This window comes from Dreissena polymorpha, chromosome 7 (assembly GCF_020536995.1).
Source record: "Dreissena polymorpha isolate Duluth1 chromosome 7, UMN_Dpol_1.0, whole genome shotgun sequence".
In the NCBI taxonomy this organism is placed as follows: Eukaryota; Metazoa; Mollusca; class Bivalvia; order Myida; family Dreissenidae; genus Dreissena; species Dreissena polymorpha.
Window position 1 is genome coordinate 86,811,610 of NC_068361.1, and position 17,770 is coordinate 86,829,379.

Below are 17,770 nucleotides of genomic sequence, written 5' to 3' on the forward strand. Positions count from 1 at the left end.
TAGGGGTAATTGGTTCGAGCTCAGTTGAGGGTTACTCTTTTTAACTTTATTCCTGTTTTTTTTACTGGAGCTTTTTAATTCCAATGTTAACATTTATCAATATAAAGCTTTTTTGTAAAACTTCAATACATGCCAAAATCTGTGAAAACGCCCCTTTAAAGCTACACTTTGCATTTTCATCGCAAAGTGATGTGTTTGTTCATCTTGTCTTTATAATTATATCGTTTACATCACATCTATTTAAATAATCACTAATTCATTATGGATACTCGGAAATTCATTTCGAGTGTTAATAACATCAAAAGTGGTTGGATTTTTCTATTCAACCTATCCCTCAAATTTTGTTTCCTTGTGACATTTACTTGAGGTTATTGTAAACTGTTCTCATATTGATGAAATCGTCGTAGCAGGAAACAGTAAGTTAAACTCGAAAATGTACTTGTTAACGCATTTATAATTTATCATTTTGGTTGAATGGGTATTGAAATCGAAGTGCAAAACATTTGACTATTTTTAACAGATACACTCATTCAAACTGTATATACAGTTTACTTCTGTTTTGTTAATAGTTTTATTTATTCGAGACGGATATGTTAGTTATGTTATGTGAAAGTCATGTTGTTTCTTGTGCTTTATCGAACGGATGGCTTCAAACCTCAGGTTTATAGATACGTCCAGGACTTTGTTGTCTTGACTCGATTGATGAAACGCACATGAAACGCAGCTCTTTTTCAGTATTTCATAGGCACACATGCTCAATATAAACCTGGAAGAAAGTTGTCTCTAATGCTTCTTTATAAATAGTACAATGTGTATTCCATAGTGTTTATTATATGCCATTCGACCTAGTGATTGTTTGCGCGATTTTAACGTTTTAAGACGTTTTATGCGAGGTCATCAAAATTTAAACGTTAATAAAACACATACATGCAGTCTCAGCAAACTTAGATATTATTACCTTCCATATAACCATCTTTTATTTAATCGCGTCTTTTTCAATTTAAACTTATGCTACCTTCCAGCATTCTACAAATGGCAGAAGGAGGCATCGGGTGTACAGATTCAGAGACTGAAAGCGTTCCCAGACACAGCAGTCTGTACAGTCGTCACTCTCAGGTAAGTCTGTCATGAATGCGTGTATCAATGGTAACATTTCTCGTACAATCAAGTGCCTGTTTATATCTTGTTATAGCTATTAAATAATATTACTATCTTGATTATTTGTTCAAGCGCTTACGTAAGAGGTTTACTTCCATCGTATTATTACCGAAATCCCAATTTTAATGCCCTTCTTCCTGTCTCAGAAACAGAACAACATAAATATTGTATAAACTATCGCTGGTCTTTTAACTGAGGTATTTATTGTATTTCTGTGCGTGCAAAATGAGTCTTAAGCCGACTTTCATATGTATATCTACCGAATGTCCCCTCAAATAGTATGTTCATAGCGTCTTTAGATGTAGTAACAGACAGGACTGTTATAATTACCCATTCAATATGGAAACTTTGAGAATGACTCAGAATTTTTTTGTACGTATATACTATCTTTAACTAGCTTAATATGGTACACACTATTTTTAAGAATCAGCCGAACTTACATTTTAGCTCATTATAAGTGCAACTATATGTGTCGATGTTTTCTTATATGAACGTCACGTGATTATTTCAGCGGGATTAATTGGCGACTTTTTATTGAAACGCACATGTGAATCGCAAATATTAAATAACATATAATGTTTGTTATAGACAACTATAACCACGAGTCTTATTAGATCTTAGTTTGTTTTAAAGCTATAAATGAAAAACGCACTTTGTCCCGATTCCATCAATCTTCTCGACAAAGTCATGTAAATGACGAAACTGAGGAAATGTATTTATTATTACTACAAATTTTGAAATATAATACTGTTATAGTATAACATGTTAATATAATTTCAGAATTATGTGGAAAGTGTGTCAGTGGAGATTAGTACTATAATGACCCGGCTGGGATACGGCGAGGAGATGAGAAAGTGGCGCGTTAAGAAGTACAAGGATTGGGATAAGCTGTATTTTGGTCGACAGAAAGAAAAAACTATTATCACAGCTGGCAGCAAGGCAGAAGGGTTGACTTGCTATTTTGAAAGCGACCATGACATGCTACATTTGCAGAACTTTATCCTCTGTGTGGAAACTGGTATCAGTCTTCACACCATACCAGAGGACATGGACGTGTTCAGGATGGATACACGCGTATATCCAGGACACTGCATACTGTTGCTAGAGAGACTAGCGCATTTTACAATGAAAATAATAACCGCTCCGCTATGTGATAATGGATATGGGGACGTTTTATTTAGCAGTAGTTTATTTCTAGATGAATGTTCCGCTTCACTGTCATTTGATCGTCGATTACAGGTGGTGCAACATAAACGCGCGGGGCCGTCAACACCACATACAATTAACGAGAAGATACATACGGACACAGTACATGCCTTACGCTGTTTATGCCCTAGTGTTCTACAAAGATGGGCTGCCAGACCCCGCCAGTGGCCGTTACCAGTCATAGTTAAGAAAGTAGTATCAGTAGGAGCCTATGTTACCCCGACAGGGTTTAAGGATAGCGTAAACAAGCACATCGAGTGGAGGATTTGCTTTAACAGCGGAGAAACAGAACTTATAAACAACCTTAATGACACTCAAGCGAAAGTTTATGTTATACTAAAAATGATCCTCAAATATATACTGAAACCAAAAAATAAAGAAATTACATCATATGTACTGAAAAACATAGTATTGTGGCAAGCTGACCGTAACACACAGACACACTTTAGTGCATACAGTTTGCTTCACTGGCTGCATGCCGGTCTGAGAGAACTAAGGATGGGTAGCAGATATCACGGACATGCTAGAAGAAGGTCCCAGGGTAATACTTAGATTGGAGAAGATACGAAAGGCAATCGTCGCGTCTCCAGAGCCGATGTTGTGGTACAGTAAGACACGGATGGGGTTGGAGATGCTGATGCTGGAGAATAGTACGAGAGTCAAGCCACGGACAGATGATAATGGTGATGAGCTGTTGGAAGACTCGAATTTTGTTGAGAATGCCATAGTTTTACGCTTGGGGGAAGTATGGGAAGATATGAGAGAACGAATGCTCCTGGAGGGCAGTTCTGTTAATGTTAATGATTGTAAAGATATTTTTGACGCAATGTTAATGTAATAATGAACTGAAATAGAGAAATCACACGTATATCATGGCTGTAATTAAGACCACAACGTCACTGAAATAAATGCAGTTAGTCATAAATGGCACATAGACGGTTTTTACGGTGCATTATTTTAAAATATATGTGCAGTATTTATTAAGCGAATAAATATTAAATTATTTCATATCTCTCGTATTCATGCATGCTCATTAAATTATGTTTTTAATATAACATGTGGCATCGGAGACAATTGAACCGCTCGCTAAAATGAACGTAGTATAGAATATTTGTGACCCTGGTGTGTTTATGTACTTCACATATTGGACTTGTCTGCTTAATAACGCCTACACTTTTTTATTATTGGTATTTGTTCTTGCCACATAATTTTTTTAACATGTACATATGCATTTTGTTCGTACTAGTCATGTTTATCTACATGTCGTTTTGTACACAATTAGCAAAACAAGATCAGTTTGAAATATAATCACACATGTACAATCATAAAGACAAGCGAGACTTCAGGGTCTACGTTGGCATATTTTCAGAAAATTCTTGTTAAACACTTGTTATGTTGTCGTGTTACCTTTCATAAAACCCTTAAAGCTCCCTCTTTAAAACTGTCACAGTGTAGAATGAGCAATAGGGTATTTTGCCTATTTCCGAATGTGGCTGTAAATAACTTTGTTAACGCAGGTTTCTTATTTTCAATCTGAATAAATATTAATTATAAGCACTCAATGGCGTTTCCTATCTTGTAATTTTCACTTCACAGCAGTCACCTCCACCATATGTTTTCAAAAAATTAGAATAATAAACAAATGTAAGCGACAGCCGCTACACGGAAAGTATTCTGTAAGATGCACAATGAGTCATTATGGTTAGGTTACAGTGTAGTACTTAACTAAGTTATGCAATGGTACACTCGCTTACAATCATCTTGATTAACTGGTGGACATGTGTTCAGTTAAAGACACTTGTTACAATTTAAATGAGTCTCGCTCTGTGAAAAGGGGGCTTAATGCATGTGCGTAAAGTGTCGCCCCAGATTTGCCTGTGCAGTCCGCACAGGCTACGCAGGGACGACACTTTACGCTTTTATAATGTTTTCTGTTTAAAGAAAGTCTCTTCTAAGCAAAAATCCAGTTTAAGCGGAAAGCGTCGTCCCTAATTCGCCTGTGCGGACTACACGGGCTAATCTAGGACGACATTTTACGCACATGCACTAAACCCCCTTTTCACAGAGCACGGCTTAAATATAAAAAAAACATTCGCACGGGCCTAGTGACGGAACCTCACGATTAAGTAGGCCGTGATTCAGGATTATTGAAGTGGTTGCGAATAAGTCGATACATAACTCTGAGAAAGAACATTATACCAGTAAATATTTCTTAAAAATGCTCTGGTTGGTGATGCCTTTAAATCGAGAATTAATAAGTACCTTATATAGATCAAAAGGTAGACGTAGTAACCCACCAAGTGCTAGCGTGGGATAGCAGCAGGTGCGCACACATGTCAGTTACACGAGCATACCCGACGTGTGTGACGTCATATTTAATGTAAGCCCTACATATCATGTGTGCGGTATTAGGGCTTTCCTGGATTCAGTATTATTTATTTAATTCTATTATTTCGTCAAATATCAATACATTGAATTCAGTTCTTGATTAAGCCACGATCTCGCCATTTCCTGTTGATCTTTATTCGGTACTTAAACTCGTGGCTCCTGCGCTTTCTGACTTGTTGGAGAGATATGTGGAGGAATCTGAAAGTAACAAGCGCGTGAAATGTAAGCGCCACTCCGAGTGAAAATTTATATTTTCTATGGTCATGAGTGAATTAAAATCCATATTCCACCAAATCCAACAAATTTTCTTTTTATTTTATGCTTTTTTCACTTTATATACAATGTTTAAGAGTTTAACTAAAGAATTTCGCTGGGATAATGACGGCACTTCGTCAAAAATGACGTCATTTCACAGTAAACAGTGAAAAGTATCGATAATTTTCACTGCTGATTTTCACTGTTTGCGACGTGAAATTATCAGTTTTAATTCACTGATATTTCTCAATAAACCACCGGAAACCTGAAGTTAAAGTGTGAGTCTTTAGAAGACATCACAGTCAGAGTTGTCGTTCTTTCTCAACAACGTTTGCATGCCACTCTCTATTTTTGCAATTATTGATCGCTGTGTATGATAAATTGCCTTTCAAAATTGTGTCTCGGACAACAAAAGTCTTAGAACGAATGACACGCACTTCTTGAAGCAGTTATTTATACCAGTTGTGTAAGGGTCAGATATCACGTCAATCAAACAATTGTATTGCTGTGTTGAGCCAATAGATCAGTTCAATCAAACAATTGTATTGATGTGTTGAGCCAATAAATCAGTCCCATCATACATTTGTATTGCTGTGTTGAGCTAATAAATCAGCCCTATCATTTGTATGGTTGTGTTGAGTCAATAAATCACTCCCATCAAACATTTGTATGGTTGTGTTGAGCCAATAAAGCAGTCACATAATACATTTGTATTGTTGTGTTGAGCCAATCATTCAGTCCCATCAAACATTTGTATGGTTGTGTTCAGCCAATAATTCAGTCCCATCAAACATTTGCATGGTTGTGTGGAGCCAATAAATCAGTCACATCATGCATTTGTATTGCTGTAATGAGCCAGTAAATCAGTCCCATCATTTCATATAGTTGTGTCAAGTCAATAAATCAGTTCAAACGTACATTTGTATTGCTGTGTTGAGCCAATAAATCAGTCCCTTCATACATTTGTATGGTTGTGTCAAGTCAATAAATCGCTTCAATCATACATTTGTATTGCTGTGCTGAGCCAATAAATCAGTTCCTTCATACATTTGTATGGTTGTGCTGAGCCAATAAATCAGTCCCAATATACATTTGTATGGTTGTGTAGAGCCAAGAACTCAGTCCCATTATACATTTGTGTTGTTTTGTTGGGTCAAGAGATCAGTCCTATAAATACATTTTTCTTTGACATTCGATGATAACCAATTAGTACATTTATTAACTGATCTCAAAATGATATTTTTTGTTTAAACTGCAGACATGTATATATGCAAATATGATGTCCCTCATGCCTGGCTTAGGTGATCAAATCAGTTTAATGAGTGGACGATACATATGAAGACGGTGCTTGCTGCGAACCAGTAAGCCGTAATAGGGCCCCAACAGTCCCGGTGTCTGTCCGTTTGTACTCTAACGGGGTTAACGATGATCAGACAAGGGGCAATATCGGGTCATCTGCGACCCCATCCCTCTCCAATTAAACTTTTTGGGTCAGCTGCCGTAACCCCTGTCCTCCACACCCCGGTAATCACACACTAAAATGACCCTGACTTATAGTACCGAAATATAAATTTCGACATAAGTATACATTCCGGGGTCGAATTCAAGTCTATAATCCAGTATATCCCCATGCTCTAAGAGAATATATATGCATAACTCATTTTGAATTACGCAACACAATAGACTAGTTTGCATAGTTTATTTGCAAAAGATCAATTAGGGTCACAAATCCATGAAAACAAAACAAAACATTTGCGAAGTGTTATAGTATTGCCGGATTGATTACAAAGTGTTACACATACTAACGAATATTGTCTTCTGACTACTTAAGAAAACGTATTTGTACACAATTGAACCAAATGACTAGTGCACAATTTTAACACGTAACCACTATATAACTCTGGGGTTCTTTAGGGTATTATAACTCACATAAGAGGACTATACAACTCAATACTTTTCAGTTTTCTCGTATCAATGTATTCATGTAAATATACAAATAAGTGATCAGGATGTAGTATCTATAGAAACGTCCCATCATGTAAATAAACAATTACATATTAAGTATGATGCATAATAATAATGGTAATATTATTAATATACAATGTAGATCATATTTATTTATACTATAAATAAGATATGTCGTGTTCTAGTGGCCAATAACACCTGAACATTAAACATTATTATGCAATAAAAATAGTAACAAACATACAAAGAAACAAATATATATCACATGACAAGAACAGTACATAACACATAGCACACAGTTATATTACCAATTGTTGTAATTGAATGGCTCCTCTTACTTCCAAGTTCTACACTCCAAGCTCACGTGACTGCTGTAAATTAAGCATGCACAAACATTTTTAAGTACACTGATTAGTAAAGAATTAAAACGATTCCACATACTAAAATATTAAAAGAATTGAATCCATTGTGCAACCATTTCAACAATCGCGAAAATATAACATTTAACATTACTAACATGTCAAATCATTCTTTAAATACAAATGCAATAGTAACAATTGATTGAATACAGTTCATGACAACCGAATACAACATACCAGCCAGTGGAAATCCTGATTTAATACTAATACAAGAGAAGAAGAAAATGTCTGCCTTTCTTCTCCAAATTCCCACCCAAAGTGAACAATTCAATCAGAAAACCATATCCAATAGTGATAAAACTGGCCACAAAAAATTGGGTAACAAAGAAATAAAAAGGGTTAAAAACCACTCGGGTACATACTCCCCCGCTTTCCTAAAAGACGTCCCGTCATAAAGTATACGTCTGTGTATGTCCATGTCATGTTACACACAAACTTATCTCCTATATACACTACTTGCTATTTACTACTAAATATTATTAACTATATACACTACTCACTATTTACCACTACATAGTTTTACATGTAATCAAACTTCATAAACAGCTATGTAGAATACTTTGCACTTCATACAAAGAATTCATTATACACTTTATATTATTAAAGTATTATACATTTCGCGAACTTCCCCACAACAGAAAATGTGACCGCACAATTTCAGAAGTATAAACTTACAAAATGTTCCTCAAAATTAAATGAGAATGATAAAAACACTTATTAAAACAATTTACATTTTATTATAAAGAATACATTCAACTCATTTCATAACAGCTCCAATTATCTGGTGAGCTATATTGGTATCAATTTGATCTAAAATACCAGCATTAAATAATACAGATAATGCTTCAATTTTACAATCATGAGAAATTTCGGCCATGCAATTAAGATAATAATCTCTAAGTCTATTCGGTGGATGTCTTTCTCTGGTAGATCTTCTGGGTACTGGGACTGGTGTTTCTCGAGTTGTTTCAGTTGCAACAGACTGACTCCTCCGTGTCCTCTCTGTACCATCTTTTATTCTGACATCCTGACCTGTGTCTGTAAGCTGAATGTCTTGTTCAGTGTCATGGTCTATGGGTTCTTCAGCTGCTTCTACACTGTTGCCATGGAGTACTTCGGCTCCTTGACCAGTCATATCAGCTGCTTATTCACCTGTTTCATCTGTTGTTCTTGCTTCAGGTTCGTCCATTGTTTCTTATGTCTGCTCAGCAGAAATAATTCCTACTAAATGTCTCAGATTCTCTTCATGTTCTTCGTTCTGACTCTCTTCTGTATGTAGATCTACATCTGATATGTCCACTTCTATGCATGGATTGTGGGCGTCCCCAATTTGTTTTGTAGTAGCTACACAATCTAGTCCATCTTCATCTTCTTCCTCAGTGACGTCACATACAACTGTCTCATCTTTGGCTTCTTTACAGCACTCACTTCTGACCCCTTTGAACTTTTCTCAAGTCCAATATGATCTGTTCCTCCACTACCATAAACTTCATTCTGACTATTAATCAGAATCAATAAGTTTCTGTGGAGAACTTTTTCTCTATCTGACCCAATTTTTTTGACTCTGTACACTGGAATATCTGTTTGCGGTTGCTCTACCACAACATATTCTTGTTCTTCAAATCTATCATCAATTTTATGCTTTCCATCAAATGACACTTTTCGTACTAAAACATGATCACCAACTGATATCCTAACAGCTTTTGCCTTTCTGTCATATTGTTTCTTTCGTTTATCATTTGCCTTAGTTACATGTTTTTCTACAATTTGTTGTGTTGTTTTCATCCTAGATTTTAAATCCTCCATGTATTCATATGTAGATTTGTTGCCAAATTCCTCTCTTGACTTTTCAAAAACTGCATCAATGGGCAGTTTTGGTTTCCGACCAAACATTATTTCATGTGGAGAAAATCCAGTTGAGTCATGGGGAATGCAATTATATGCATTTACTAATGATTTCATATAGTGTTTCGAATCTGTGTTCTGTTCTTTTTTCCCAGTGTTCCTAACATATCTAAAAGTGTCCTATTAAATCTCTCAGGGCCGGCATTTCCTTGGGGATGGTATGAAGTAGTATGGCTCTTTTTTATATTTGCTAAATTACATAGCTCTCTAATGATTTCACTTTCAAAATTGGCCCCTTGATCTGAATGTAGGCGTGTCGGTATCCCATAATGTATTATACAATTATTGTAGAATGCTTCTGCTGTAGTTTTGGCTGTCTGCTTTCTGGTTGGTACGGCTAAAGCATATTTGGTGTAATGGTCTGTTATGACAAGTACATTGTCAATGCCACCTTTAGCTGGTTCAAGTGTCAAATAATCGAACACACTTACTCAAGTGGACATTAGGTATTAATGCTAACTAGTGGAGCTCTCTCATTAGTATTTTTCTTTCTTTTCAAACACCGTTCGCAACCATTGATCCACTGTTCTATATCGGCTGCTACACCTGACCAATAAAATCTCTCTTTAATTAATTTAGTTGTTTTCTCCTTTCCAGGATGACCTACATTGTTGTGTAATCCTTTCAATATTTCTTCTTTATAACAGTCAGGAATGACTAACTGTTCAATTAATCTTCTTCTTAAATGTTTCTAAATAGAATGCCTCTCTTTATCTTACAATGTTTAAATTGTTTCCTCATAATTAAGTATTGTTTAGAATCAAACTTTGTTGGTATTTTCTGGTCAATGACAGCTTTTCTCCATCCATAAATTAAAAGATTGTGTTTCTATTATTGACCTCACAGTATCTGAGTCGCTATTGCAAATAGCTTTGACTGTTAGGTCATCTATTTGAATGACATTTTGTTGATCCAATTTTTCGTATGGGTAACGAATCATATCATCTGCATTAGCATTATTGGTTCCTGGTCTGTATGTAATACTGAAGTTGTATTGCCCTAATGCTGCACACCATCTTTGGCCTGTGGCATCTAACTTGGCTGTAGTTAATATGTAAGTAAGGGGATTGTTGTCTGTAACAACAGAAAAAGTGTTCATGGCTAAATAATCTGAGAATTTCTCAGTAACAGCCCACTACAGCACTAGAAATTCTAACTTTAATGCGCTATAGTTACGCTCAGACTTAGTAAGAGCACGACTAGCGTAAGCTATGACTCGCTTTTGGTCGCCTTGCTGCTGATACAACACAGCACCTAATGCTTTATTAAAAGCATCTGTGTGTATTTCAAAAGGGCTCTCAAAGTCTGGGTAGGCAAGAACAGGCGGTGAACAAAGTATTTCTTTTAATTTATCACATGTAGTTTGTTCAACATCAGTCCATTTCCATTCTTTAGAATTTTTATGTTTATTTTTGTTAACTGTAGGAGGTAAAAGTTCATTCAATGGCCTTGTTAATTTACTGAAATCTTTGGCAAAGCGTCGATAATATCCTGCAAAGGCTATGAAAAATCTCAATGCATATAAATTTTCTGGTACTGGCCATTTTTTTACTTTTTCAATTTTAGCTGGATCTGTTTCAATCCCATTACTGCTAACAACATGTCCAAGAAAAGTGACTGGGTTGAAAGAAAAAACCTTTTTTAGGAGCCAATTTCAAATTGCAAGATTTCATTTAAAACAGTATTTAGTCTTTCTAAGTGTTCTTCAAATGCGTCGCTAAAAATAATTCAATTATCCAGGAAAACGACAAATATGCACAAATTGAGTACTTTCAGGCATTCCTCCATTAGGCGTTGGTATGTGGCGAGGGCGTTCGTGAGTCCGAAAGGTATGGCGTTGAACTAAAAAAATCCTATTGATCCTACTGTAAATCATGTTCTTTCTTTATGTTCTTCTTCTACTTCAACTTGATGATATCCTGATTTTAAATCTATTGTTGAAAAATATTGAGCTCCATTTAAACAGTCAAAAATTTCTTCAGTTCTAGGTAATGCATATGAATCCTTCACTGTCCTTTGATTTAACATCATATAGTCAACACATAATCTAAGCTTACCATTCTTTTCTTTACTAGTACAACATTACTAGTCCAAGGAGATTTGGAAGGTCTAATGACACCACTAGCTAGGAGTTGTTCTACATGTTGACGAACCTCCTCTATCATACCAGGTGGTATTTTCCTATGACGTTGTTTAAAAGGTGTTTCATTGATTGAATCAATCCTGTGTTTTATAGAATTACATTGGCCAATGTCAGTATCAGAAACAGAAATATGTCTATATGTAATTCTAATAATTCTTTTAATTTCTCCTTTTGTTCATGATTAAGTATGTTATGTGTATCTATTTTCAACTGATCAACAATTTGCTTTCTTTGACATTGTTCAATATTTTCAAATACTTCTTCAGCAATAGTGACGGGTTGAAGTTCACATTAAATAGCTCTTGGAGATATAGTAACGGTATTAGATGTTAAATTTGAAAGAGTAACATTTACTTAGAATAGCCTGTTTTCTTAATTTGTACAGCAGCTGTTGTAAAATCTATGTATGATGGCAAATTACTCAGAGTTGATTCCTGTATAATAGCTGTTGTATCTGGATGGTTAACTTGTTTGTCCAAATATCCCCTAATGTCAATACACTGATTTGGTTTTAGAAGTATTTTGTGCGGTATAGCACTTCTGACAATAGCAATTCTTGGCTTTCTTTTCAATTCTTTTTCTCTTAGTACCATTGTTCTCAAATTTAAGTACCATGGACTGTACATGTTTGTTTTCTGTAAAAATTGATCTCCATATTGAGATTGGCAATGTGACAAAATTTCCTGCAAAACATTAGTTCCCAGAATAACTGGTGTTTTGTTAGAGTACTTGGTGTCAGGCACAACAAGTAGAAGACAACTTCTATTTTCAGCTTTAGGTAGGCATTTTTAATTTGAATTTCAACTTCAATATAGCCTTCATATGGTAAACTATTCCCATCTGCACATTCAATGTTAGCTATATTTGTCAACGGTTGTACAGTGACTGAAGATAAAAGATTGTTATAAAAAATATTGTGAGACAACAGCTGCCTGTGTCAAGTAAAGCAATGGTACTGATATTATTAATTGAAATTTCCGCTTTATTTGTGTCACCAAATAATTGCGGGTCTGAATCCTTCGTGCTGGAGTTCGACCCATCAACCTGAGCACTTAAAATTTTGGGCAATTTAGTTGCCAGTGGCCTTTGTGGTTACATTTGTAACAAATGATCTCACTGTCCATTTTCATGAGACAAGTCCTCATTGTATGACCATTTTGGTTACACATGTAACATGTACCTTGAAATGAGGTACCCGCAGTAGGTCTTGTTAACCTGTATGTGCCCCTTCCACGATTAGCAGTACTTTTTTTACCCCTGCAAGCACCACGGCTTCCTAGTGGGTATCTGCTTTGATATTTTTTTATTGAATTGCCATGTTCCTTGTCTAAATTTGCTATCCTTTCATTCAATTGCTGTAGCAATAATTTCATTTCTGACAAGTCATTGTTATCAGGTGGAGGTACTTTGGTAATCGCCTTACAGGACTTTTGCTCTTTAACAGGTTCTTTCAACTCTGTTTCAATTTTCCGAAGTTCTCTCTTGAACTCATCATAATTGTCAATCTTATCACATTGATAAATTGACATGTGCTTTAAATCTCTTGCCTCGATTTCTCGAAAATTCTTAAGTTATAAAGATTAAATTAAGACTTAAACCCCATTTAGTGGTTAAGCTAAGTACTGCAACTTAAACCGATTTCTTAAACGAGTTGAGCGAAGAGTTTAGCTAAGCGATTTTTATGCGATTATCTTGCCGATAGTTTTGGGTACAATCGGTACTCTTCTAAAAGTCGTCTGTTTACAAACAAAACAAAATGGCCGAAGAAAAAAACAAGAAACGCTGTCAAAATTGGTCAAAGGCAGAAAAGGCCTTTGCCTTAGAACTTATTAAATCCCAGGAAAAGATTTTTGAGCGATTTCAAGGGGCAAATTAAGGCAAGCTAAAAAAGAACCTATGCTGGGAGAAAATCGCCCTGGATTTGAACGCGTTTGTAAATTTTCTGATTTTTGCAAAAGTTAATGTATATTGTGAAATAATACTAAATAGTTATTGTTTATAATAAATGAGGTTTATTTTCAGTAATTTGTAAAACGAGATCTACTATAGTATTCTTTTAATTTCTTATTTTCTTAACAAATTTATAAACAACCACGATTTATTACATGCGGAACAAATCATTCAATGTTCGCAAAAAAAGAAATTATTTTATTCATGCTAAGTTGCTCATTCGTATATACGCTGATAAAACTTTAAAATATAAAAATTACAGGTCAGGCGTATGCTCAGAAAATCGGGGAGTGGAGGAGATCAAAACCATGTTCAAGAACAGTGGTAAGTTAGGTGCTTTTTACAATATAAGCGACACAATACAGTACGCATTTCGTCTTAGTGAAATCCATTTCAAACGAGGTTATTAAAAAGTGAAATAAAATGCATTGTGCAAATATTTTCAAAGTTAATGGTGTACAAGACAAATTGCATGCGAAACATGTTATAATTATCGCATAACACACCGTTCTCGGTTAACAAATATTCAACATAAAAGACTAGAAAGGACTTAACTTTCATCATGTTTATGTCCATTCCTTAAGAAACTACTGTATCCATAATGAAGTCAAATATGTACTTCCCCAAAGCTTTATACAAACGACAACTTACGCATTTCATTCAATGAAACATGTACATGAACGAGAACAAAGCTTCTTTAGGCACTTACATAATGGAAACGAATTTCAAATTGTCCCACTTAAGAAATTGAATAGTCTAAATGTTAAGTGTGTAAAACGATCCATGTGGTAAATTCAACATGTTCATCCATTTACGGCATCCCACTAACATTACTGTTTCTATATTTCAAGTAAAAGTTCCAGTTTTGTCATGTTTACACATTTATGTCTAGCGTCTAGAAAAAAGGCCTTCGCAAACAGCGCAGACCTCATCTGGGTCTGCGCTGTTTGCTTAAAAGAATTTATGTAAGAATATATTCTAAATATAGAAATAAATATACTAGACATCCCTAATTTTGGAAATAAATTGATCCAATTTAGAAGGATGAGAGAGTCCACTAGGCATAAATGGGTAAACTAGGGTTGAATGTCATCATTCGGTTTTGAGTTCACCATTTCTGAATCATAATAGAAAATTTCATCCAGTTACCAATTGCAAATGGAGACATGTTAACCTATATGTCCCAGTGCATATTGAAATCTTCATCAATGTTAGCTCATTTGTCAAAATCACCACTATTATTTCAAGCATATAAATCTACTATAGCACTGTAATCCATCTAAAACATCCATGCCTTGAATTTTTCATAGTTTCCAATTTTAAATGAACGACTCACACTTATGAACGGTTAAACTGAAATGGTCGTTCGCGGGTGATGACGCGCTTTTGCACACGGTCCAATTTCATTGGTTGATGTCACTATTTCGGTTCACACAGCATGTCATGAGAATGTGTAATGAGTTTGTTTTTTTAACATATCAGTTTTGTTAATCGTATTGTCAATACAATTCATTTTGTAATGCATTAATAGTTTTCAAATGTTAATACTATTGAATAACATACGCGCTAATTTTAAGTTATGAACAAATTAACATTTGTAAAATGAACTGTCCCAAATTCAGTATACGGAGCATTCCATGTAACATTAATGGGTGTATTCAGTATATTCATAACTAAGCCGTATTGCAATATCGTATTATTGGAAAACAGTTTTATGGCGACAATGCAAAGCAAATATCATTATATGAACTTCATAGCGTTATTTTAGCGGTTGTTAGAGGGACTATGGCAACGAAAAAACAATTCCAATTTTAATTTCAAATATTTAACACATGCGCTAAGCGAATACATATTCGTTGGAGAACCACATGTAGTAAAAGACAACAAGAGAAATTCGGTAAACACAAAGAAAAGGGCCAAACAAACAAAAACCAATTCATGAAATGTTTTGTATGTCAAAATGCCTCAAACATTTCATGTGAAATATACCCAGTTTAAACCGTGGATATATACGCTTGCATTATATTATTATTTTCATTTGCCAAAGCCCCTTTAAAATTTTCAAAATAAATGGCTCGATTCCCGCTCCCTGAAAATGTGATTTTTGTTGGTGGCAGTTGGTGTATTCTCTGGGTTATATGCACCCCCTCCCCCCCACACACACATACCGCATAAGATCACATCATAGTTTTAAAAAAAAGTTAAAAAAGTAGATTGATCATTCGCAATTGATCACAGTATTCCTTAGTCTAGGCTAAGTAGATCTAGTTTAGAGTGCTGGGACACGCACTGATTCCACACATAATGCAGCCTCATGTCGGAATCGCCTCATTAATTCGGACTCGCGGTACAGAGTTCGGCTGGCGGTCACCATACCAGACCGGTGGAGTTTCTCCCAAAGCATGGAATGCCCGATTATGCTAAAAAGCTAATAACGTCAATTTAAATGAATGAAACGCAATTACACTACAATTAAATATCTATTTGATTGCGCATCAAAATGAGATCTCATTTCAGTGCGTAGTAAAGTCGACGATTCCAGATCAACTGGCCATGGAAGGGTGGACTTCTCCATTGAAGAAGAAATCGTGGCCGGTATTCTTCGCGATCGAAATCCCCACCAACTGGACGGAATACCGGGGGGGTGTGGAAAGTAAGTAATTTGCATAGCGTTTGTGTGATATTTCAGTTAAATGTTTATAAATGTAAATTATTGTACAATCGGGCATCATTTACATCAAATGTCCCTGTGCACCCAGCAACTGTAATTCAGTCAATAAATTGTCTACTGGGTTATGATGCCAGAGCGAGCGAGAATGTATGGCTTGGCATAAATCGGGCCTGGCAAAAACCGAGGATAGAACCAGCGGTCACTGGATTTGTATTCCATTAATCTACAAGCTAAGAAAACTGGCTTGATTGTGAAGAATTTTAGTAATAATAACTTATAACAGTTGCTTGTTTTAATCTTATGAATCACTGTGTGATTATGTAGGCACATTCGAGAAGGAGAAAAGGCCGCGAAAAGAGGGGCAACCGTCCGCTTCAACAGCCACCTGCAGCGTGCATAAATGCTCGCCACCTGCAGCTGTCACCACGGAGCCATGTTCCAGTGGCATATCGAACGGGAATGTACTGTTAGTTCACAAAGCTGGATAAACTATGTCTGTCTTCCGTTGTAATAAAGGCAAGTTAGTGTGAAGAAGTTTCGTAAAACATGGACAACTGTGCAAAATATAACACTTTGTAAATTTCCCTTATTTTATTTCTGTGGAAAAAATACATAAAATATGGTTTATCAATTGTAGAAATATGTTTCTTTCAATATAAATAATTTTCTAACAGATACGAGATACTCTTGGAGTCGGATGTTTCAACAGGAGTGACACCAGAGAAAAACAGAGGTGATTTTAAGCCACTTAAATACTAATTAAAACAATACATGTATTATTAAATGTTAAGTAATTGTTAACACGCTTTTCATAAGAAATCACCATAATCAAAACAGATCTTGTTTAAAAACAAGAGGGCCAAGATGGCCCTAGTTCGCTCACCCTTTTTTAACAAGGTTTGTTCATTGCTTAGTTGAAAATTCAGTACCTCTAGAGCATATTAGATTGGTTCTCTTCTGTTTACTTTTGCAGTGTGAGCATATTATTAATTCTGATTGAGTACTGTCAATTTGCATGTTGTTTTTTTTTGCAATGCAAACATTTGCAAGTAATGCTAATTCTACTTGTGATTACAAGGTTTTTGTAAAATTTGAACCTTGTGACCAAGATTTTGACCCCACATGAACCAATGTCATACTTTGCATTGATATCATCAAGAAAAACATCTTGGTCAAGTATCATCATTGACAATTTAAGGGCAATAATTCTGTCATTTATTATGCGATTTTGCTCATTATCAAACTTGACTCAGATCTTGTAGCCATATAGCTTCGATTAAGAATGCTTGGGAAATGTGAATGCAAGAGAGTTTAAAAACCAAATGTGGACGGACGGACATACGACTGACAACGACCAACCCCAAAACCTCACCGGAGCAATCAGGTGAGCTAAAAAGTGTTTTTTTGCACCAAACTGAGACCTTTTCCAACTTGTCTGAGTTATCAATAAAACCTAAGTCTTGACTAAGTTTCACGATATCACTTCTAGAGAGTTCACAAGGTTTCTCTATACTCATATAATAAAAACTGTCCCACTACCCTGGCGATCATGTTTTTTGACCAATCGGGACCATCTTCGCCCTCATCTGAAATATTAATTAAACCAATGTTTTCACCAAGTTTCATTATGCTTGGGCAAAAATTGTGACTTCTAGAGTGTTCACAAGCTTTTTTTACTATATAAATATAAGGAAAATGCGCCAACCCCCA

General features: G+C 35.5%; 2 protein-coding genes across 2 annotated transcripts in view; one reads left to right on the forward strand and one right to left on the reverse strand.

Annotated features, from left to right (window-relative positions):
- The window catches only part of LOC127837588 (uncharacterized), a 377,541-nt gene that overhangs the window by 291,459 nt on the left and 68,312 nt on the right, over positions 1–17,770 (reverse strand). The gene's annotated exons all lie outside the window — the stretch shown is intronic.
- On the forward strand, positions 666–3,871 carry LOC127837577 (uncharacterized). The gene is made up of 2 exons (XM_052364822.1): positions 666–1,116; positions 1,939–3,871. Exons 1-2 carry the CDS (start codon positions 1,009–1,011, stop codon positions 2,914–2,916), a joined length of 1,086 nt encoding a protein of 361 aa, XP_052220782.1. The 5' UTR covers positions 666–1,008; the 3' UTR covers positions 2,917–3,871.

Coding starts and splice junctions, on each gene's coding strand:
- LOC127837577 (XM_052364822.1), top strand. CDS start 1,009: ATGCTACCTTCCAGCATTCTACAAATGGCAGAAGGAGGCATCGGGTGT. Junction 1,117..1,938: donor TGTACAGTCGTCACTCTCAG/GTAAGTCTGTCA, acceptor ATATAATTTCAG/AATTATGTGGAAAGTGTGTC.